The 24,639-nt window shown below is 38.7% G+C and overlaps 3 protein-coding genes across 3 annotated transcripts in view; all 3 read right to left on the reverse strand.

The window, feature by feature from the left end:
- Nucleotides 1-3,393: 3,393 nt before the first annotated feature.
- Nucleotides 3,394-8,161, reverse strand: LOC306755968 (membrane-spanning 4-domains subfamily A member 8-like; the record flags this gene model as incomplete). Its single annotated transcript, XM_079240558.1, has 6 exons — nucleotides 3,394-3,477; nucleotides 3,841-3,960; nucleotides 4,639-4,815; nucleotides 4,890-4,946; nucleotides 7,872-7,982; nucleotides 8,057-8,161. 6 exons carry the CDS (start codon nucleotides 8,159-8,161, stop codon nucleotides 3,394-3,396), a joined length of 654 nt encoding a protein of 217 aa, XP_079096684.1.
- Nucleotides 8,162-9,905: 1,744 nt separating this feature from the next.
- On the reverse strand, nucleotides 9,906-20,858 carry LOC306756099 (membrane-spanning 4-domains subfamily A member 6C-like). Its single transcript, XM_079240756.1, has 7 exons — nucleotides 20,758-20,858; nucleotides 19,498-19,692; nucleotides 19,222-19,341; nucleotides 16,380-16,436; nucleotides 14,180-14,389; nucleotides 12,702-12,824; nucleotides 9,906-10,822 (listed from the first exon to the last, which is right to left on the reverse strand). The coding sequence occupies exons 2-7, from the start codon at nucleotides 19,672-19,674 to the stop codon at nucleotides 10,790-10,792; spliced, it is 720 nt and encodes a 239-aa protein (XP_079096882.1). The 5' UTR covers nucleotides 19,675-19,692; nucleotides 20,758-20,858; the 3' UTR covers nucleotides 9,906-10,789.
- An 868-nt stretch (nucleotides 20,859-21,726) lies between these two features.
- Nucleotides 21,727-24,639, reverse strand: part of LOC306756162 (uncharacterized protein) — a 13,906-nt gene continuing 10,993 nt past the window's right edge. The window contains exon 7 of the mRNA XM_079240836.1: nucleotides 21,727-21,980. Within this exon, the coding sequence (XP_079096962.1) occupies nucleotides 21,915-21,980 (66 nt within the window). The 3' untranslated portion in view covers nucleotides 21,727-21,914. The remainder of the gene's footprint in view (nucleotides 21,981-24,639) is intronic.

A 24,639-nucleotide genomic window follows, 5' to 3' on the forward strand; every position in this document is an offset into this window, starting at 1 on the left:
TCCCTGGGCAAGGCACTGAACCCCAAGTTGCCCCCTGATGTGTCTATCAGGGTATGTAAGTTGCTTTGGATAAAAAGCGTCTGCTAAAATGACTGTAGAATAGAATAGTAGAGTAGTATTTCCCAACCTATTTTCCTTGAGAACCCATCAATCTTTAGATATTCTTGCTGCTTATCTGGGGTCCGGTCATGGGGGCAGCAGCCTACAGCCTGCTACATACTCCGTAAGAAACAAGAACTTTTTTTCTTGTCATTGACCAGACTTCATTTTCTTTTTGTGGTTGAAAACAGTTTTTGACACAGCAAAGGAGAACGTTATTCTTGGCTCAAATGAGTATTGTGTGATTGGTCGGACATTTGAGGTGGGCATGGTTGAAACAAACGCATGAAGCGAATGGTCTGCAGGTAAACTGTTTTAATAAAGCAGTTGATGAAAATGGTGAGCAAGTACCAACATTTTTACAACATGGGGCATTTAGATGTCCAAAGTTTCTCAGTTAATATGAGCTCATCTGGTTTGTTGCACATAAAAGCATTGACATTGTCACCAGCAGCAATCTCTTTTGTGGAGTATGTACTAGGTTTAAGCAGAGAAGCCCAAATTTCTTTCTCCTAGCCACTTCTTCCAGCTAATCTGGTGGAATTCCAGGGTGTTCCCATGCCAGCCATTCCATTGCTTTCCGGAGTCTCCCCCCAGTGGGATACAAGGAAAACCACACCAGGGAGGCATTCAAGGGGGCATCCTAACCAGATGCATAAACAACCTCATCTGGCTCCCCTAGATTGGGCTCTACTGTGAGCTCCTTCCCATGACCAAGCTTCTCACTGACACTGGTCATACAGGGATCAGAGGGCTCATATTAGATTATCTAGTTCTCCATACTCCCAGAGCACCATCAAATGCCTTTTCCAGGTCTACAAAATGTGTAGACTGGTTGGATCAACCCCCTCTAAGGTCCTGAAAAGGGTTTTGTTTAATCCTAGTATTCACAACCAGGATTAAACTAAACATAATGCTCCTCCTCAATCCAGGGTTTGATGGACCTTTACACTGCATCCTCCGCCACCATCTGAGCTAGCTCACCACCAGATAGTTGCCAGCTTCGCCCCTCTCTTCACCTGAGAGTAAGAGTTGCAGGATTCTTTTTCCTTTAGGACCCCTTTCATCCAAATTCTAAAATGCTGTGGGGCCCCCTTCCCGACCTTGCGTTAAAAGCATGTTTGGTTTTGCTCTGTCATGAGATTCTCACACGTGTTCTGGATGAGTCCTTTCCTTTGATAATTGAATTTAACAAATAGCCTTCGGTTTTTTTTATATTACTGAAAGGGAACAAATCATTTCTCAAACATGTTTAATTAATGAAATTTAGGAAAAATCAGTAGTTCCACAACTGCAGCTTCACCAACTCACTCTTTTCATGAAACGCCAGTACATTGGCATAATTGACTGATGAATGTTTTTTTTCTTCTTGTTTTGATGACTAAATGTGTTAAAAAATTGCAATAATACAGCTAAGTTAAAAAGTTAAAGATGCTTTGAAACTTACAATTTTATTCTGCTAGCAGAGAAGGGGCAATGCATGTCTGTGTCTGTAAAATGTGCCGGGTAAAGTATGTTTTGGGAAACACACCTGCGCATTGACCAATGTCAAAACAAGTATAAAAAAAAAAACAACTGCATCAACTTGATGAATTAGTTAATAGTTATTCTGTACTACTTAAACATTAGTTGTCAATACAGTTAGGAAATTTTTTCTTAAACATATGTGGTAAAATGTGCTTTCTTGTCTTGTAGTTTAACTTAGACATGCTAAGATTAAGGAGCTTATGTCTGACTTAGAGGTAGAGAATGTACATCTGCTAAACAATAGTTTATGCAACAGCAAGAAACTATTGTTTAGGAGAAGAGGTGAGTTTATAAAAGAGATATCTCCATGGGTCCAGATGTTCTCTATGTTTTTCCAGCTCCATCACAGCCAGTCTTTTCTGTAGCGTTAGTCACATTCTTTGATAAAGGTTACCAGTTTAGGTTAGAATTGATTTTGTTTGTATGCTACTTTAAATTTTTCAATAAAAGATTTTAGAATTTTCTGAGAAAAAATTGTTTCACTTTTACTAATTCCGAACTTGTCTTTATAAAGGGTAAGATGGGAATATAGAGAAGAGCTGAGACTGCTGCTGAAAGAATAGATACTATTCAATATATTTTTATAAACATATGGGTTTAAAGGCAGAGTATGTAAGATTTCAAGGCGATTCTTTCCACCACCAGGTGGCAAACACCAGGTCGTGAGCAAAACCACAAAACTGCTACCTCCACAAACGACCACAGATTGGCAGTAATGAGCAAAACTCACCCCTAACCCTCCTTGCCAGCTCCAATGAGGGCAGGAATCACTTGTGAGCTGTAGCTCAGAGCCGCTCTGCAATAAATGGGCTTATACTCCCCCTACTGGTGGGAAAAAAGTACTTTTTTTTTTTTTTTTTTTTTACTGGTCAGAAAACATTCAAGAAGAGTCTTTGTCATTAATTAAACTTGTAATTTAATAACGCATCAAATATGGACAGACTGGAACCTACATGTTTAAAAAACTAATTATGATCGTAGTTATTTTTGTAGTTAATTTATTTTGAAAATATTGAAAATCTTACATACTCTACCTTTAATGAAAGACCTCCAGTTGCTTGGTTGCATAGTTTATAGTGTTTAATTTTATTTATATGTATATCTAGATTACTAATGCCAGGATCCAGCCCACCCATGGACACAGAATGTGTCACCATAGGAAACACCCAGATCAGGGCAGGATGGATGTCCACACCACAGCCATAGGGCTGCAGTGCAGGACACCCAGCCAGACAAGGTCAGTCATCCTGACAACAACCCTGCGGCTCAAGCAGGCAAAGCTCCCAGCGTGGAGGATCGCCATGAGGAAAACACTGGAGTTAAAAAGTAAAAAGGATCAAACTTTAAAATAATTCCAACATATGACAGCAAATAGAATAAAAATACAGATTCATAAAAATGATAAAGTAAAATTTAGTTCAAAGCTAAGCTACAAATACATATAATGAACCTCTTAAAATTATATCAACAGTCTCTGTGTATGTTTGTCAAAAAATCAGATATTGTATGAGTAGTCAATAACCAGGAATTCTGGGTAGCAGAACAGTAAACTGAAATGTAAACTGTACCACACATTCATAAATATAATACCCGTTAAAGTCACCACAACTGGACTGCATTCTGGATATCACAGTTTAATTAGAAAAAAATTTAGATATAGACCAGAAAAAAGGCTGCGGTGTTATCTTTGGGATTGGAAAAAAAAAAGTAGATTGTGGTCAGTCGGAGTGTAAAGATGCCAAAGCCTTCGATTGTTGGGCTTCTTGTTCATGTATCAGTGGTCTGATCATCATGGCTGATCATCAGGAGACCTTTCAGCTGTTGCTCCTCATCTTCAACCTCTTCGTAATTCTGAGGACACAAACACAAAAAAATCCAGTTTATACGAGAATGCTGCAGAGTTTTACTCCTCATGACAGTTTAGATACGACATTAACCCCAAAAGGCAGTTAAACCTCATTCGCAGTTCATTATCCATGATAACCCTTTGGAACTGATCAATTTCTATTGAGAAAGGTGATGGAAAGGAACTGAAAGGAAAACTAAAACAAAACAAAATAAAAGCCTGTTTTACACAGTTAAAAAAATGTAAAAATAAAAGTCTGAAAAACAATTTAGATCTCATTTCCCAATAGACGACAAACAACATATCAGATGTTGAAAGTTAGACATTTTACCATTTCATGGAAAATATGAGCTGAGTGTGAATCGTACCTCATCATCTAGTGTTTCACCGATCAAAAATCTGATTCCCAGAACAGCAAAACGAACGCTGACAAACAGCAGAAGAAGAGCCAGGATGATCAATACGTTATCCATAGATGTCAGTAAATCCTGGAGGATGGATGAGGAAGCGCATCAGTTTACCTAATACTAAAAGCACTTGCTCCTTTTATTGATTTAGTTTATTTACACATAATGACAAAAAATTCCATACCATTATCATTTTCATTATTGATAATAAGTGATCAACACATTACCTTATAATGAAATGATAACAATATTCAGTATAAACATTATAAGCAAATGTGATGAATCTATCCAGTAATAAAAAGAAAAACATCAGTAACGGGTATAATAGTGACACTAAAATAGTAATTATGACATCATTGTGTTTTTATTGTACCAGTAATTAATTACAGTAATGTAGTTATGCTGTAATAACTTATTCTGGTTCAATATTTCATGTTTACTCTGGGAATTTATAAGTTTTCTAATTGTGGGAGATGTGCCGCTGGCCTGGAGTTTGTGTCCAGGCATTTGTTCCCATGCTGTAATAATGGTATGATGTTTGTAATGTTCACTTTCTATAAAAAATAAGCTGGTTTGGAATGATAAATTTAAAGATTTCTGTTGGTTTGAAAATACAATCAATGTCATATTAATACCATCTAAATCAGCAGACAGTTTAACAGTTTTTCCCTCCAGTTGATCCACTGCTGAGAGGAAACCTGAGTGATAAATATTCTGTGTTCCACTCGCAGTGTCCCTTCATTGATCTGGAATGTTTACCTGAGCATAGAGGGCCACGTTTCTGCAGCTGTCGTCATGACGATCAGCGCCAGCGCCATACGGGAGACGGTCACAGATCCAGAGCAGAGAAGCATTTCTCAGGTCGACGACGTACAGCACGATGCCGGTGATGGCAAAGATGGCACAAACGATGTTCAGAAACACTGTGAAGCCCATCTGATGGATAAAGATCCATTAAATCAGAACTTGATGGTGTTTTTCGTTTGATTCAAACGGAAGATTTTACTCACCAAGCAGGAAGACGGGAACTGTCCTGCCAAAATGGACATGATTCCAGTAACAGTGAACTGATGGAAAGGTGGCAGATGAGACATTAGTTACACAAATGTGAAAAGAAGTTCAGAAAATATTTTCATGCATATAAAATGTGCCTGTTCAGGAACCACAACACCGTCCATGTGAAGAGATGGAAAGCTGAGATAAACATCAAACTGAAGACAAAAAATAGGATCATAAATCAACAAAGTCGTACGTATTTCCAAAACAAAGGATGAGCAACCAACTGTAAAGTAAATAAGGATTAAACGACAAGGAGCCGTACATGAGACAATGCACGATGCAGAGCGTAGAACACCATGACGCACAGTGGAGTGGAATTTGCCCGTACGTGTTTGTTAGGGTGCATCAACATCAGGATAGTCTGCGAGACTCGATCCGATTGGGGACTCGGCTCAGCTGTAAGGGGGTGTATCTATGTGGACAGAGATCGTGTTCACGCTGCACTTTGGTCAAACCATTAGAATAATATATCCCCATTCTCACCAGAGGTGGCGCTGCACTAGTATTATTATTATTAGTAGTAGTCGTAGCAAAAGAGAGGACAAGACCTGCCAGTTAAACATGGAGACCAACTATGGCTGTTTTGGGTTTTTATTGTGTCTTATGCAAGTATACTGCAGAAATCCACTGCAACAATGGACGCAGTATGAACACCAGACGAGGCAGAGGACCCTTAATGCCATCGCTATGGATTTACCCACAATGCAATGCTACGCCACATGCAGGAAGGGACTTTTTATGTAGTCAGCTTCCTGTATTTGGTCTGCTTTCGGCGGACTGAGTCCTTGTCTTTGATTGGAATCAGAATTTATTTGGCGCGTTCACATTTCCCGAAACGAAGCGGACTTTCCGAGCAAACGGACACGGATTCAGATCGAAAGGCTGATTTGGACGTGTTTATGTGTCACTAATTTCAGAGTTTTTAATCCAAATGCATCTGATTGAAGTTGAAAACGTTTTGACCGCTGCAGCCTCCACCCACACTGACCGGGCTCAAATCTCCCCCAGAAGTTCAGTAGTGGACTGATCATTAAAACAAACAAACAAAAAAAAACGACACGAAGCTCCAGAAAAACTGAAAGAGCTGCGTCTGTTCGTAAAACATTCCAGTTTGAACATACTGGCTGATAAACGTTGCCAGAAAACGAGAACAGCGTCCATAAAACTCACTGTGTGTGTTTGAGTTGCAGCTGGAGGCATCCTAAATAAGATCCATACAAAACTAATATTTTTCCTCCATCAGCATCAATAATCTTAACATGAGAGGCCTTTAAAAAACAAAAATAAGAAAAGCGACAACAGAAGAAGAAAAAGCCTGGAGGTTTCTGGCTTTGTTAGCAGCCAAAAATATGGAATATAATAAGGCCAAAGAGGACAAGTCTTTCACCATATTCTGTCCAAGCAGATAATTATTACAAAAAAAGATTAAATGTAAATTAATAGAAGCAAAATTTGCCAGAAGCTGCTGAACTTTGAGTCATTTCAGTTCAGTTCAGCTGCACTTAAGTTGAAGATAAATAAAACTAAACATTTATACTTCATATAAAGACAAACACTTCTTTGAATGTCTTTTTTTTTTTTTTACAAGTTAATAAGTTAAATATTTTTAATAAAAAGTTAAAAAGTCAGCTAGAGAGTTTTTGTTAAGTTTGGGTGAAACTTCAAACCAAAGAACCACCACTGTGCTGAGTTTGGCGTAAAGAAAAAAACTTTAGAGGATAAGATGTGGGTGCACATGCAAAGATTCATGAAATAAAAGCCTAAAATTTTTATTTGACATTTTCTTCAAACTGCTCTGCAAGACGACATGTTGAGGAAGGAAAAGAACAATCTAATGATTGACCAGGTGATAAAACATTTTTCCTGCTGTCTCAAGACAAGGCAGGTTTATTTATGTAGCACGATTCAACAACAGGAAAAGTGTTTTACAGAGACAATGAAACAGTAGAAAATAAGAAGCATAATTTAAAATTAAAACATGAAAGTAAGGAAAAAGAAATAATAGCAACAGAAACGTGTCGATTTGGATCTGAAATAAAATAAAATAACTGAATGAAAACTACAGAAATGCAGCTGAAAACAGGAGGGTCTTTTAGCTCGACTTTCATAAACTGTTTCAGACTTTCTGGGAGTTTGTTCCAGACATGTGGAGCATAGAAGCTGCATGCAGCTTTTCCATGTCTCGTTTTAACTCTAGAAACTGATTAAACAAAAAACAAAAAACACCTCATCCAGATGACCTGAGGGGTCTGGCCTGGTCTACACGTAGCAGGTTGCTCACAAAACAACGATTTGGCCAGTCGTCCACACATAAATGCAGATTTATGCCATCAATAACCTGAGACCAAGGTGAAGATGTGTGAATACTCCGCTTGCAAGTCTGCATGTGGACATTTATAACGCGGCTTTTACGTTTTGAAACGTCACCGTCTGCGACATGGTGTCACAGACCTTTGTTTCCAACAGCATGAACTGAACGTCCTCTCAGCTTCAGGACACAAATGGCACCGTGCCGAGACACACACAGTTTCTGGATTCACCTTGTTGCTGCAACAGTCCTGTTTTCTGCCTATAAAACTGTATCTTTGCCTTTTCTCAGACATGCAACTAAAAGAACTAATGTGTCTGTGCGACAGGCTGCTAGAAGCAAAGAGCTCACATGTGCAATTTAAAACCAGGCCTTAGTAACGTTTCCTTTCCATACAGACAACACTGGCTCATCTCTAGTATGGAGCTTTATGTGGTGATTTATAGGTCAGAGTTAAGTGGCTACAGCTGAACAGCTACATTTTCAGATGTACTGGTAAACCAGCAGCTTTAACTTCATACGTTACAATTTCAACATGAGCATCTGGACATCTTTCATATTCTATAAACCTGCATAGAAACTTCATTCAAATCTACAACCAGGAAACCAAAGCTGAAGATTTTACCACAGCACCCAGCCAGTAAGCAGCTCCCAGGCTGGTGAAATCTCCAGGATACGTGCTGGTCCGACCCGGTCCGAGTCCGATGTTAAACAGACCCACCATGATCTGGACCGTCTGCAAAGGATGCAAAGACTTTAAATCTCTGTCTGGAAACCCAAAGTAAAGATGTTTCCTCCGACTGTTCTCACCCCGAGAGCTGCCATGAGACAGGTCTGAAGCTGCTGTCGGTGCACGGATCTGCAGCCTGGACTGAAGAAAAGAAACTCCGGGATCAGGCGCAGGGATGGAGACATGCCTCGAATGTCTGCATCCACGCAGAATTCAGCCAATCCTTCGTCTCAGATGCTAAATCTCCGCAGTCCTGCACTCACACCTGACACAACAGAGGCAGAGTCTTGACTTGAGGGTGAAGCTTGTGGGAATGTGGAGGGTGAGTGTTTGATGAGGAGGACTCAGTGGAAGAATGTCTGAAATTCAACAGATACGCATAAACAATCCTATCAAATCCAAATATGCTGATGTAGAGCTGCGGTTTCACCACCAGGAAGAGAGATTACACTGACTGTGCAACGCCTGATGGTCTCAGCTGTAGAATATTCAGCTGCGCACATAAAACCTCAGTTTCTTATGGTTTTATAAGAGGCGTTTAGAATCTCAGAAAAAAAGGACTTTCTTTGCCTTTTATCAGTTTTGATTCGAACTTTACTTAAAGACGCATTACGTAACTTTCTGACATAAAACTCCGCGTTCCGGACTTGTTTGATGACACAAGCTGCGTTTCCATTACTGGAAAATAAAAGCAATATTGCTATTTGTGGGTGCTTTATTGAACAGTGTTTAGTGCCTAAGCCTCAATATTCTTAAAATTTTGTCAAATAGACAAGATTTTACGAGAATTGCTGCTAATGCAGGGTAGCTGCATAGCGTTATTTTGGTGTTTTCCACTTACTGTGGAGAATTTATGACTTTTCAAAGCTCTTCTGCCTTATTTTCTTTTCTAAAATTCAGAAATTCGCTGTTTGGTCCATAACGCGTCATCTTTACTGGAAATGAACTGGTCATGACCTCCTACGTCATGTCTGGGGACACGTAAATGTGAAAAAAGTGTTTCCATTACACTTTTGCTGTAAGTTTCTTTATCTAAGAGTCTGAAAAAAAGACTTCATGAGAGCATAAAAACTTTTTAGCGAGATCTGAGACTTTTTTTTATCAAAATGTAGGCGTTTCCATTTGCAGTTTTTTATTGCTATATTTAGTTTTTGCACAATTTTAGGTGAAGTGAAAACGCAGTGTGACATCTATCATGTTAGTTTCTAGAGCTGCTGCTGTCCAGCAGCGTCCCGAGGCTGAAAAACCGACACAATACTACTTTTACATCCGGGACACAACATGACGTTTCTCTTCACGGTATAAAAAGGCTGTGTTTTTATCTGCTGTGCTGTGGCAGATCATCAGATGTACCATGAGAAATTATCCAGTTTCACCTAATTGGTCTAAAAAGCAGCTCTGAGTCCATCCTAACAGGCCCTGATGGAAGCTACTAAAATTCCTATTTTTCTGTTTATCTGATGTCCATTCAAAACACGATAACAAGTGGACTTTACATGATCAACGTGGACTTAATTTAAAAAACATTTTTGGTTTGTGGTGTGTCTTGTGAGTTTTTAGAGAAAAAAAAGTGTGCCTTGGCTCAGAAAAGGCTGAAAAACAGGAACTGGCTGTTTTGAACACGTCGCTGATTCAGCAAAGAAACTAAACAAGAGTCATCGTAAGGTCGTCTTCTGCTGGCTGGAGAGAGCAAACAGGTCAGGTCGGATGTAATATGGAGGCTGTTGATGGGGGGCGCTTGTTGGGGGAAATGGAAAAAGTTCTGGAGTGTCTTTAACATGTTTAAAAAAAAAAGTGCAAAAACCAAATAAATAGCACAACCAGCAACACCGTAGTAAAAGTAAGTTAAATACACTGCAGCTGAAAATCAGGTCAAAACTTTCCAAATGAATATAAGAGAAAAAAGACTCAATTTTGCTTTGGTTGGGGTTTGCAATGTTTATTTATTCTCCAAAAAGCTTTTTAGATTTAATCCAAACACGCTGATTTACAAAAGATTTACTTGACAAGAGCTGCGTTCCCATCAACTGCTCATCCAATAAGGAAACATGAAGTGAATGTTTATGTCATGTTTATTGACATAGTCATAAATTCAGAGGATAATCAGGAATTGGTAAACGGTAACCTTTAAAATTTATAAGGAATTGGAGAAATGAGGGAGAAAAACACACAAAAACCCAACAATTACTGCTCTGATTTGATTAGAAACACACAAACATTGTAAATAATGAACTACGTAAAAACGTTTAGTTTGATGCTTTTCTGATTCATATTGTAGAGAGCAAATAAAAGCACACAATACAAAGTAAAACTTCATTTTTAACCCAAACTGTGACTTTAACCCGATAAAACCCAATGGGACATGTCTGATAAATAGTTTGTGACATTTTGCATCACTTTATTTATAAAAACTGCTCAACATCCTGTTGAACACAATCTGATACTTGATCTTCTGCTTCCTGTTACGACAGAAGACATGTTATAATAACTAACACATGGTCACAAATGGTAAATAAACCCACAAAACATTATTTATTAGTTGGTTAATAGTAAAAACCAATAAGTCATATTAAATAAATGGACTTTCTGATCATTGTTTCAGTGGTTAAGAGGTTTCAGTACAATGCCTGACATAAAAATCTGGTTATAAAAATAAAATTTACAGAAAGCTTTAAGTGGATTTTTTTTAAAAACCCTGAGAAGCCAAGATAATTTGATTTAATCACTGTTTTTACAGAACAGTGAGAATAAAGTTCATGGTGATTGAAAGTATAAAAGATCTTCTGGCTGCAGGTTTGTTGTCACGTCCTTCATCAGTGTTTGTACAGTTCTGGCTCCAAGTTGCCCTAAAACAAAGATTTACACACATGTTCAGGAACATTTCAGCACATATTTTATGCAACCTTGGGTGAAAGTAAACACTGTAAACCCACATGTACACATTTTTATATGCCTATAGAATTGAACAAATTATTTCTTTCTTATGAACAACAAACATGATGAAGATTATCAACTTTATTAATTACCTTCTTTTTTCCTTCAATAATAAAACTTAATTTGCTCATTTGCACAGTTTCTAGATACATTTTAACATTTCCAGGTGACCTTATGACGGCGGCGGCTACGCTGGAGAATCTGTTAACATCACATCTAACAACACAAAGTGCTTTAAATAAAAACACACACCTGATATACACAACATGCATTCACCCTTCTGTCTCTTCAACAGAATATTATTATGAATAAACATCTGGCTTGATGTTGCTGTGAGGAAACGATGTCTGGGGAATCTGTTCATGCCAGAATCTGTCCTGCACCGCAATCAATGGAGCACAACGCAGGACCCCCCGCAGCCATCGGGCTGCAACGCAGAACCCCCCGCAGCCATCGGGCTGCAACGCAGGACCCCACGCAGCCATAGGGCTGCAACGCAAGACCCCCCGCAGCCATCAGGCTGCAACGCAGGACCCCCCGCAGCCATAGGGCTGCAACGCAAGACCCCCCGCAGCCATCGGGCTGCAACGCAGGACCCCCCGCAGCCATCAGGCTGCAACGCAGGACCCCCCGCAGCCATAGGGCTGCAACGCAAGACCCCCCGCAGCCATCGGGCTGCAACGCAGGACCCCCGCCATCCAGACGGGGAAAATCCCATGGCAGGAAAGCTTGTTACATGTCATTTCAGAGGATAAGCTCGAGTCCACCGGTTCCAAGGTCCTGCAGGTTTTCACTGTTTCCCTGCTTCAACACACCGGACTCATTTCAAACAACTCATGAAGCTTAGAAAGTTCTGGAAAATAAGTCATTAATTTGAGTCAGCAATTTAACATAGTCAATGTTTTTAAGATTAATGTAAATATGTAAGTTTATCAACAATGTAATTAATTTGAGTCATGTGTTTTGGAGCAGGAATGCATAAAAACCGGCTGGATTGTGGCTATCGGGGACCGGAGCTGGACACCCTGGAACCATTAGCAGGTTTGTTTAGGCTAACAGCTAATCAGTGGTTTATCCAATAATCAGTTTGAATAGAATAAAAAAGTCTTTGTGTTAAAACAATGAGAGATAATGAAATAAAAGCTTAAAACAGGTAAGAACCAGTTACAAAACAAGAGGAAAATGTCTCAGCATCAACAAAACCACCCGCATGCGTTGCTCTCATCGGGTCAAACAGACACTTCCTCCGCTGATTAGGAGACATTTAGTTTTCTGACTACACTGATTATTTGGGAAATGTGTTTATTGAAACATCTGATAAGAAAGTTAAAATTTATTTTATATTTTACGGTAGATGTGAAGGTAAACAAAGCAGATGTTTAACATATTAAGTGTTTTTATGATTAATGTACATTTACAAGTTTATAAAACTAAACTCAGACATTCTTCTCTGCTTTCATGATTTATAGTTTTGTGTTTTTCTCACTAAAATAAGTGTAATTATGAGAAGAATAGCAACTAGAAGTGAATATTATTTTTAAAAGTCTGATTAGTATCGAAAACAAAATATAAATATGATTTTACTCTGCAGACCTGTTTGTGTTAGACTTGTCACGTTATCAGCAACATGCTGCTGTTAGAGTAAATAAGGGCTTTAAGAAGAATGTGAGACGTTTCATACATCTTATAAATACCTGCTGAGCTGATCATGCCTTGTGTATCTACAACCCACAAACGGAACGACACACCTTGTTCAGTTCACATCTTCTCAGTAAATTGTCCAGTTTCTACCTTTTCTGGTTCCTTCTCGGTTTTCTTCAGAGCTTTGATGCCCAAAACAGCCGAGCTGATGGTGACACAGAGCTCCAGAACCGAAAAGATGATCAGCAGAGCGTTGATGCCCCTGTTGAGCGTCTGATAGGACAAAACACAGTTTATCACTGTTAAAATGCTCCGTTTAACCAGGCCCTGCAACCTGACATCCAACCAAAGTCTGCCTGATCTGGTTCTGAAGGTACACGACAAAATCCTAAAACTACTGAAGTATCAATTCACTGTCCTGAGTATCCCTATGGATCCTGACATTGCTTCTTTTTTTAATCAGGATTTAGTGTTTGTGAGTTTATCTTTCTGTTAGCAGTAAAACTCAAAAAGTTATGGAGGAAATGTGATTAAATCTTCAGAAATGGAAGTGATTCAATTTCAGGGAAGATCCGGATCAGCGCCTGGATCCAGGAACTTTTACAGGATTCTTAAATATGCAGAAGTAGAGATAATTTAAATAGTAGAGTGTTACGTCCCATTACTTGTGATGCAAATCTGACTGTGTGATCTCCACTAGACCATTGGTTGACTACCTTGCTTCCATCCGACTACTGGCTGCACTGCTCTGTTTCCATCCGACTACTGGCTGCACTGCTCCTTCCGGGATTCGCTGCCTCATCATCTTCAGATCGTCAGCCCTATTTAAGGAGCAGGCTGGCAATCATTCAGGGCAGCTGAGTGTTGATGGCTCAGTTTGCCTCACTTTGGCTTGGTTGTCAGCCTGGGACAGTGGTTTTGTGGTGTAGTACGGATTTGTACTTTGTAACTTTGTGTTTGTGAGCCTGGTAGGGGTGTTTTGTTAACTGTCTTAAAAGCAGTGGTTTGGTTGTGAGTAGTTTGTCACCTTTTTGTTGTTCAGGGTGTGACCCAAAGCCTGTTACAATTTTTGTGTTTCTTTATTCCTGCCTGTTTGTCATGGGCAACAACAATCATGCCCGCAAATAAACACCTTTTTATTTTAACAGAGTTTAAAATAAATTGCAGAGGCTTGGTGGAGGTCTGCGCTCTGGATTTTGGTTTGTTTTAGGAAAAAAACAACTTAAATTCAGGAAACTCATGTTTAGTTTCTCTTGTTTTAAGATCAGTTCTTTAAAGATGAGAAGGAAACAACACTGAAAGCTGCATTGACACGATAGTTTTATTTCTATTTTTTACCGACTAAAGAACTTAAAATAAATGTTTCACCATTTGTATTAAATATTGTGTTTGTCTTTAAATCCTGAATATATTGATTTTATTTCAGGAAACTTTCCTGCACTGGCTGATTATTGTCTGAATCTTCTGAAGGAAAATTATTTTTTCAACAAATCAAGATGCTTTTTTTTCCAGTGTACCTGGTCATCAGCATCATATGGGAGGATTATGAGAAAAACAGGGTTAATGCATTTCTCTTAAGCCTCTTTAAGCCAAAAGAAAATGGAGTTCAACTTTGCACACAGACTTACCAGAAACAGATGTTCACCCTCAGTGCATTTTTGAAACAGGAACAACTGCTGAGGAGTTGGAGGTCTTTTTGTGGCCCTGTAGTAGTAGTAGGGTTGATAATAGTCACATGAACTCCACCAATAAATTCGTCCTATACTGCAGCTGTAGATGACAATGCCTGCAATGGCAAAACCAACTCCAAGCAGGTTGAGAATCACATTGAAGATGACCTGAAACACAAAACCTGTCAGATTACCGTATATGGTGGCTGACGGATGCAAACATGCTTTATCTACAAAGACATGCAGAATATATGAACAGAAATGTTACCGGGAAAAGCTAAAAGTGCAGAGGAGCGCTTCAAACACGGGAATGCAACAAGAGAATAGTGCTGCAAATTCATTTTCAGGGAAAAACAGTTATAGACGTATTCTGACAGGCCGTACATGCACCCCCTCTATCAGACTCCAAATCACCCGCAGCCCCCAATTCTGTGTGACCGTACACAAACCATTGAACTATTACTGTTTGACTTTTTTTTCTCATATATATATCTATATATATATATCTATATATCTATATATATATATATCTATATATATATCTATATATCTATATATATATCTATATCTATATATATATATATAGAGAGAGAGAGAGAGAGAGAGAGATATGTATAGATAGAGGGGTGCCGAGTCGATTTAAATTGCGATTCTCATGATTCCACCTTACTACTTATTTTTGTAGACTTAAAAAAAATGTACAAAACTTTCTTTGCTCGTCATTTTTCTTGATTTCGATTAGGAAAAACAGCACAGCAGCCAGACCATCATTCTGCTGCTGTAATGCCCTAGAAGACAAGTAAAACGATTGATAAAAAAATAAAAAAAAGAAAAATTTTATGAATTAAAAAAATGAAATTTTTAACAAAAAAATTTATTTCAAAATTGTAAAACAAAAAGTCCTGATATTCGATTTTTTTTTTTTTTTTATTAGATTTTCCCACCCCAATACATAGTTATCTTTGTATCAGCAGGGTAGTTAAAGTTTTTGGCAGGTTCTTCCAGGTTAGAACCCCCCTGAAATCGATATGTGGAAAAATAATGTAGAAACCAATGTTGAATAAAAACAAAGTAGTTTCTGCAAGAAATTTACTACTTCAGCTAAAACTCCAAGACAGGAAGTGATATAAGGAGGAGAAGGTGTTGTGCCCAAAAAAAAAAATGAAAAAATAAAAAAAATAAATAAAGCACCCCAACTGCAAGAAGCGCAGTAACAGCTTGTCGCTTGTAGATGTATTTATTCTTTTTAAGGGTCATAATGAATAGTCTTCCTTTTTCTTTTACTTCACTTCCTGTCTTACAATTTTAGCTGCAGTCGTAAAATTTCTACAGAAAATACTCCAAAAGCCTAAAATAGTGTGTTTATAAGTGTGTTTTATTCAACATTGGTTCCCACAATATTTTTCTACATATTGATTTAAGTGGAGTTCAAATCTGAAACCAGGTAAAGCTGAGAGGGGGGCTGAGAGCGGTGGGGGTGGGTGATTGACATCTAGCGAACTCCAACCTGCGTGTACCTAAGAGCTATCCAAGATAACTTGGAGCTAACAGGAGCTAACCAGCTAATGGAGGTAAGCGGGCTAAAGCTAAGTCACGTTGTTAACTGGCTAAAAACCGCGGTTGTTCTACAATCCTCCTCCTTGAAGTGGGAGTTTGGGTACCTGTCAATCAAAAGGACACGCCCATACCAAATTTCAAGATTAATTACTTCTAGTTAAAATAATTTGAGTAACGTGAGGGTTGGGGGATAAACTACATCATGGCATTTATTATTTATTTATCTTTTACATTTATCTTTAATCGAGTGGAATGTTCTAAATTTATCAGATTTTTTTAAATTATTGACGTAAGCGCAGTAGAAAATTTGATAACATCTGAGCACTTCCGTGTGAGAGTGAATATTCAGCATTTTCTGTTTTTGCGTTACATTTCTGTTTAAGTTAAAATGCTTCTGTGTACTTTTAGCTAGCTTTTAGCAGACTAGCGTTTCTGTTGATATATGCAGCATGTTTGCACCTGTCAGCCACCTCAAGATCTAATACAAACCAAACATCAAAGTGTTCATGTAAAAAAAAAACCCTGAAGCTTATTTTGACCAAAAATATGAATAACAGGTGGGAATAAACATAAAGAAAGAAGAAGACATTTATTTACGCACCAGACATGGGCTTGAAAACCTCTCAGACAAAATGCAGGAGACGCCAAACAGGATGAACTGGAGAGAAGAAAAATAAAAACATTCATTTACATCCTTTCAGCACATACACCAAATAGTTTTTTTTTATCATTCTAAAAGGTGGGTTTCCATCACGCCTAGAATTGCGCAAAAACTAAATATCGTAATAAAAAAAAAACAAAAAAAAACAAATGGAAACGCTGACATGTAAAAAAAAAAAAAGTCTCAAATTTTGCTAAAAAGTTTTTACACTCTCATGAGCTGCTTGGTGAGATTTTATTTACTTGAGGCTCACGTGCTAAACACTGTTCAATGGAAACACATAAAGAGTAATTGCTGTGTTAAGAGACTATTTGTGTACTCATGTTGTAAAAACATTTCAGTGGTATCACCAAGAGGGATGTTAATTGTGATTGTCGCCATGGTGAGGCGCTGTTTTACTCTGCGTCGTTACGTTCACGTCTGCAAGCGCGCCCAGGGATGTTAAATTTTTCCCTTCTTTTTGTGTTGTATGATTTTCCCTCCAAGAGAGGATGTACATTTTTTGTTGTCCTTAACTAAATAAGCCACAGCGGCTGAAGAAGATTTTTTGTCTCCATAATTTTTCCTTCGAGTTCATTGCTGGTGATGCTGCAATGCTCAACATGTTGTTTGTCAAAACTTAGAAATATTGCAAAAACATGTAATGGAAACGCAGCTACTTATGATCTGATCGATCCAAACCCGTCTAGTCAGGATTTGGACGATTCCCGTGTCGGAGACTTCTGTGGTCTTGGATGGGACAGCTCTCAGTGTGGACGGATCCCAAAGATGTCGCCTGATCACAGCAGCATCAAGCCTGATATTAGTGACTGAAGCTTCAGTGAAGTGGGATTGGTGGGCAGATGGGTGGTTTTTTGTGTGCTTTATGAGTGTGTAAAAGATAATGTTACAAACTTGTAATATATTGTTAGTTCATTTAGTTAATTTATTTTGAACAAATGAAAGAAAATATGTACATTCCTATACATACATATACATACCAAGGAAGAAAATAATAATCAGAATATTAATAAAAATTATTCCTTTCTTTGGATTTAATATATCAATATTAAAATGTCCACACGTATACAGATTGTTTTCTCTCATTCTGCTTGTGAACATATTTTCCATCCAGTTGTTAAACACTTTAATATTTGGTCCCAGAGATCTATATATACAACTCATTATGTTTTTCATCTTTTCTAAACAAATCTCTATTGTGATTCACTCAAGTCATCCACAGTTGTTGTCATTTTTTCAATAATTTTTTATCTAAACTATTTTCAATGTATATTGCCAAACCTCCTCCATTTTTGTTTTTCCCGTTGATGTAGTTAAATTCATGGCCATATAATTCAAAATTTGGCTCTTCCTCGTTGTTTATCCACGTTTCTGATACAGTTATTATGTTAAATGGAGTTCTGAACTGTCCGAGATCTTCTTTGATCCTGTTAAAGTTGGCGTACAGACTCCTGCTGTTGAAAGGAATAATTGATATCTTATCTTTACATTTAATTTCTGCATTGCTCTTGTTTTCTTTGTAATAACTGCATTGGTTGCCTATATTGCTGAGCAGATTACTCTCTGGATCAATGTTATTTTCTGTGTCTTGCATCTTATGTTCAGTGTAAACGTGTAAACGTGTCCAGCTCCCTTGTCAGAAGTTCGGTCATGACTGAGTTGTGTTTAGTTCCTGAGTTGGATCATTTCTTCATTGTGTTTGGCTCCATCAGAATTTGTCCAGTTCCCCAATGTCACGGATGATCAAGACCTTTGCCTCTTCAGGACTTCCTGGCAGTTTAATGAATACTTTACAGATCATCATCCATGTATTTTGTATTTTTCTTTGCTTGTCTAGCCTTTCTGGCTATGTCACGTGTTTGTTCATATATACATCCAGTCCCTTGAGTTTTCTTCCTTGTTTTAAAAGTTCCATTTTATGTTTCCTGTTCACAAATCTAATTCTTATGTCCGGTTTTCCGTTGTTGTTCCTCCGTGGGAGAGGGCGACATGCTTGATTGTTGTTCTTGCTTACCTCAATTCCCTTGGACTGAAGGAATGTTGTCACCTGTTGCTCCACCAAAGTGGCGGTCTCCTCGCTCTCTTCCTCTCCATCTCCTCCCGACACTGCTCGGGCATATGATCCCGGTTTGATCTTCGGCTCAGTCACAATGATGTCATTTATGCAAGTATATTGTTCCAAATCTGCCACTCGATTTTCAAGAAAAATTATTTGTTTCTCTTTCTCAATGTTTTGCAGTCTCAGAGCTTTGATCTCCTCCACCAGGTCTAGGATGTTCCTCTGCTGCAGCCCGACAGAAGAGACTTCCTAACCCAGAAAGTCGAGGGATTTCTTGATGTTATCTATCTCCTCTTTCTTCAGAACCATTGCGCTGCGTTTGCGTTGTTTTTTTGGTATTAGCCGGCAGCCTAGCTGGCTAGTTAGGACTGTCGATTATCAAAGTCCGTTTTTCACAATCGGTGTCCCAATCTGAGCCAAATCCTGTCCTCTTAGTCAACCAGTCCGTAATCCAAAATCCAAAACTTTTTCAACACTTTTTTTTAATCCGTAACGTAACACAAGCGACGGCAGGAAGTGTCGTCAGTTTCCACCAATCTGTTAATTGGTGTTAATTGTAATTTGACATTTAATCATTGCTGTGTCGTAAAACACTTTGCGCTAAATCAATAAAATGCGATTGACGAGTTCAGTGATGTCTACACCAGCTTTCTTCTAGTCAGGACTGCAGGAGACCACTACCTTCCCTGCTCATGATTGTTACTCCAACATCAGCTTGCTTACCAGCGCTCCAAGCCAAAAAGGAAATCCCAAGTAATGCAGCGAGTAAAACCTAAATGCTCTTAACTCAATGAGGATGACCCCGAGGCCGATATTGAGCAACCCCACCATGATCTGCATCGTCTGTGAAAGAAAAAGCATGAAATGATCAACGAGCAGCTCTTACGAAAACTCGCCGTTCAGTAAAAAACCTGCTTTTATTGGATAGAACTCCTGAATATACTCAGATGTGAATGAAACTAAGAAGGAGTTTTGGAAGCAATGAAGGCTACAGCTCACCCCGAGTATCGAAAGACACGATCTCTGGACCGTCCTCAGGTGCTGAGACACCGAGCAGCACACCGGACTGCAGCAAAGCTCCTTCAGAATCTGGCACAGAGGAGGCCAGCGGCTTTGGGGGTCAGAGTTCATGGTGAGGATGGTGACTCCTTCGCTTTTCGTCATGGACACAGCCATCTTGCCTTGTTGTGGAGGCTGAAGCAGATGAGACAACACGTTGCTGAGTGAGATCCAAGTCACAGCTGTGCAGATCTGGGACCAGATCAGAGACAACACGTCCCTTTAGCAGTCACTTCAGCTTGGTTTCTCAAGACGCATCTGCAGCTGGAGGACAGGACCCAACAGAACGTCCACCTCTGGATGTTTCATTTATTCTCTGTGAAGCTCTTTGGTTCAACTCAGCTGGTTTTACGTGTTTTATAGAAATGAAGACGACTAGACTTGATATGACTGAAACGCATTTTTCTCAGCATCATTGTAGCTCTACGGTTTAATCTGATTTAATTGGTTCAACAGAAATGTGTTTTGGTTCAGAGTAAAGTGCTGTCAAATTTGCTGTACCAATAGTATAGCAGAAGATTTCTAAGTATTAATAAATTCCACGCTGTGTGAAAATGTTCTCAGGCACAAAATTCACACATAAAAATATGTATATTGTCGGAGTTAAAGGCTGATGAAAATGTCTTATGGTAAGAAAATAAATTTAAACATGGAATATAAAATGTAGAAATCAGGTAAATATGAGAACAGCATTGGGTATAAACTCAAAAAGCCGTGTCTCACTTCTGTAAATTCAGCCAGATGTTGCTTCCTGATCTGGATTATTGGGTAAAATTCAGGACCAAAAAAGTTGCATTAACTACTGTAAAAAGTCATAATATTCTGAAAATGTGCTCTTAATAAATAGAAAAGATGCTGTTTAAATATAATATGTTAGATGAAACATTTTGTGATGTATATTTATCTCAGAGGGAAGTAAGTCACAATCCAGGTTTATGATGCCATAAATGCAGAGGAAAGTGAGCCTGGAATGTGATTAAAGTTCGGATAATAAAAGAAAAAAAACCTGAACCTGAGGACGTATTACTATTTATTGCTGATTGCGTGTGCGTGAATGTAATCTGATCCATGAACTTTACACCATGTGTAAACACACGTTTAACTATCTGTAGTCAACCCTGAGAATGAAATAAAACACCTGGTTTCATCATCATGTCTGTAAAAACATTAAATTCAGCCGTACGTAACAAAACGACTGACCTGCTGGAAGGGAAGCAGCGAGTTGAAACCGCCAGGAGAAGCCGACGTCTGCGACTTGTTCGGCTTTTCACTGCAGATTTTCTGGGTTTGAGCTGAAATACTTCCTCTTTGTCCGAGGATGTAAAGAGTTTAACTGTTACTGAACCCTGCAGATACAAGTCAGCAAATATTGTTTTCACTACAACACGTTTCTCAGAGCGACTGCGGTTTAATGCTTTAATCAGCAACTTTAATATTTTTCTGCATTCATCAAGATTTCAGATGAATGGTTTTCTGTTCCTTTAGTTTAGCTTCATGAAAAGCAAAGAATCTAATCTTCCAAAACCTTTTTATTCAGACTGTACATATTCTTGGGATATAAAACTCTTAAAACTACAATGTGAAATGACACCACAGTGTAAAAAAGTAAATTTTATATTTCAGTTGCTTTGTATTACGAATCAAAGTGACCAAATTGCTTTTTCTCTGCTCCCATAAAAGAGAATCTAATGAGAAAAAAAAAATGTAGTACATTTTATTTATTTTTGTGCATTTAGAAATATTCTGCATTATCAAGTTTTGTGGTTATTTGGAAAAATGTGATGGAAAAAATCTGTATTTTGTGTATTTTTAAAAAAAATATTCATGGTGCAAGTTATTGGTCTCCGCTGACCTGTACATTATGAAGGTTTTTTCACACATCCCTTTTATATGCTGTTCATTTTCACCAAAACTTAAACTTTCCAAACCTTCCTGTCTGATTGTTGTTGACTTTTAATCTTATGTGGCTTGAAAGTGCTCATAAAGTTAGATTGGATTAAATCCTATTTCATAAGGCATAACGTGGCGCCTGACATCATGGCGAGTTTACAAACACCAGCAGGACAAAAGGAACATTTCATTTGCACTTTAAAAGACACGTTGCATCCAGAAAAAAATTATTACTGCACAGTTTTTCGTAAAATACAGAAAGTAAATAAATATGTAACAACAGTTTTAATGCTTTTATTTGTATATTTATTTGGCTTCATATTCTCAAATAAAAAAAAAAAACATTCATTGCATTTAAAAAAATCTCTTTAAACAGAGTTTGTGGCTTTAGGCACGACGTGATCACATGAAATCCTTGTTTTACTTCAAAGAAATGATTAACTGGTCAGTGAAGTGCAAAACGGTGTTCAGACTGCAGGTTTGATGACAACTTCTTCCATCAATGGCTTGTACAGTTCTGGATCCTCACAGCTCTGAAAGAGAAAAATCACGGCGAGATTGAAACCTTCAGATACTTTAGGAGATACAAACTTTAATTTTTCACCACATTTTTATGTTAAACTGACTGAATACGAACAACATGAACTGGTCTGATGTGCAGAGTTTCTCACAGGAACTAAAGCGTTAAAAAGATGCTCAACATGAACGTTTAGTCTGACACAAGCTGGAAATATCTGTTTATTTTCATCATTATTTTCATGTTTATTTAGAAGCTTTACTGGTGACCTGATAGGTATTTATATGTTGCAGAATCTGCCGGATCAGACGTCTTTCTGGGAATAACCTAACTTTTTGGGAAAGCTATTTAGTATTATGTATTGTTTTTTGTTTACTATACTAAAACAAAAGAAGCTCATTCCACCCAGAACAACAGTAAAAATAGACCAGATCACTGGAACAATCTTAACAGGACTTCCCAGTAAAACCAGTAGGCCAGATCACTAGAAAAATCTTAACAGGACTTCCCAATAAAACCAGTAAAACCAGATCACTGGAACGGTCTTTTAACAGGGTTTCCCAGTAAAACCAGTAGACCAGATCACTGGAAAGGTCTTTTAACGAGACTTCCCAGTAAAACCAGTAGACCAGATCACTGGAACAGTTTTTTAATGAGACTTCCCAGTAAAACCAGTTGACCAGATCACTGGAACGGTCTTTTAACAAGAGTTCCCAGTAAAACCAGTAGACCAGATCACTGGAACAGTCTTTTAACAAGGCTTCCCAGTAAAATCAGATCACTGGAACGGTCTTTTAACAGGGTTTCCCAATAAAAGTGGTAGAACAGATTACAGGAACAGTCTTTTCACGAGACTTCCCCGTAAAACCAGTAGACCAGATCACTGGAACGGTCTTAACAGGACTTCCCAGTGAAACCAGTAGACCAGCTTACTGGAATGGTCCTTTAAGAGGACTTCCCAGTAAAACCAGATCATTGGAAAGGTCTTTTAACAGGGTTTCCCAATAAAAGTGGTAGAACAGATTACAGGAACGGTCTTTTAATGAGACTTAACAGTAAAACCAGAAGACCAGATCACTGGAACGGTCTTAACAGGACTTCCCAGTAAAACCAGTAGACCAAATCACTGGAACGGTCTTAACAGGACTTCCCAGTAAAACCAGTAGACCAAATCACTGGAACGGTCTTAACAGGACTTCCCAGTAAAACCAGTAGACCAAATCACTGGAACGGTCTTTTAAGAGGACTTCCTGGTAGAACCAGTAGACCGGATTACCGGAACGGTCTTTTAATGATACTTACCAGTAAAAGCAGAAGAACAGATCACTGGAACGGTCTTTTAACAGGACTTCCCAGTAAAACCAGTAGACCAGATCACTGGAACAGTCTTAACAAGACTTCCCAGTAAAATCAGATCACTGGAATGGTCTTTTAACAGGGTTTCCCAATAAAAGCGGTAGAACAGATTACAGGAACGGTCTTTTAACGAGACTTCCCCGTAAAACCAGTAGACCAAATCACTGGAACGGTCTTAACAGGACTTCCCAGTAAAACCAGTAGACCAAATCATTGGAACGGTCTTTACAGAGGACTTCCCAGTAAAACCAGATCATTGAACGTTCTTTTAAAAGGGTTTCCCAATGAAGCCAGTAGACGAAATCACTGGAACGATCTTAACAGGACTTCCCAGTAAAACCAGTAGACCAGCTTACTGGAATGGTCTTTTAACAGGACTTCCCAGTAAAACCAGTATACCAGATCACTGGAGCGGTCTTAACAGGACCTCCCAGTAAAACTAGTAGACCAGATGACGGGGACGGTCTTTTAACAGGACTTCCCAGTAAAACCAGTAGACCAGATCACTGGAACAGTCTTAACAAGACTTCCCAGCAAAACCAGTAGACCAGATTACTGGAATGGTCTTTTAACAGGGTTTCCCAATAAAACCAGTAGACCAGATCACTGGAACGGTCTTTTACAAGGGTTTTCCAGTAAAACCAGTAGACCATATCACGGGAACGGTCTTTTAACAAGACTTCCCAGTAAAACCAGTAGACCGGATCCCTGGAACGGTCTTTTAACGAGACTTCCTAGTAAAACCAGTAGACCAAATCATGGGAACGGTCTTTTAACGGGGTTTCCCAATAAAACCAGTAGACCAGATTACAGGAACGGTCTATTAACGAGACTTCCCAGTAAAACCAGTAGACCAGATCATGGGAACGGTCTTTTAACGAGACTTCCCGGAGAACCAGTAGACCAGATCACGGAAACGGTCTTTTAACAGGACTTCCCAGTAAAACCAGATCATTGGAACGGTCTTTTAACGAGACTTCCCAGTAAAACCAGTAGACCAGATCACTGGAGCGGTCTTTTAACGAGACTTCCCAGTAAAACCAGTAGACCAGATCACGGGAACGGTCTTTTAACGAGATTTCCCAGTAAAACCAGTAGACCAGATCACTGGAACAGTCTTTTAACGAGACTTCCCAGTAAAACCAGTAGACCAGATCACGGGAACGGTCTTTAACAGGACTTCCCAGTAAAACCAGTAGACCAGATCACTGGAACGGTTTTTTAACGGGACTTCCCCGTAAAACTAGACCAGAGTCAAAGCCAAAGACCAGAGTCCAGACCAGAGTACAAGCCAAAGTCCAGTTCAGAAACCAGACCAA

This window comes from Telmatherina bonti (assembly GCF_933228915.1).
Source record: "Telmatherina bonti genome assembly, chromosome: 5".
Lineage (NCBI taxonomy): Eukaryota > Metazoa > Chordata > Actinopteri > Atheriniformes > Telmatherinidae > Telmatherina > Telmatherina bonti.

Excerpts from the sequence above, each read along its gene's own strand:
- LOC306756099 (XM_079240756.1), bottom strand. The coding sequence starts at position 19,674 with ATGGCTGTGTCCATGACGAAAAGCGAAGGAGTCACCATCCTCACCATG. Across the intron at positions 14,390-16,379 it reads GGTTTTCAAGCCCATGTCTG|GTCATCTTCAATGTGATTCT; the intron begins GTGCGTAAATAA and ends TTTGTGTTTCAG. Across the intron at positions 12,825-14,179 it reads AGGGTGAACATCTGTTTCTG|ACGCTCAACAGGGGCATCAA; the intron begins GTAAGTCTGTGT and ends TTGTCCTATCAG.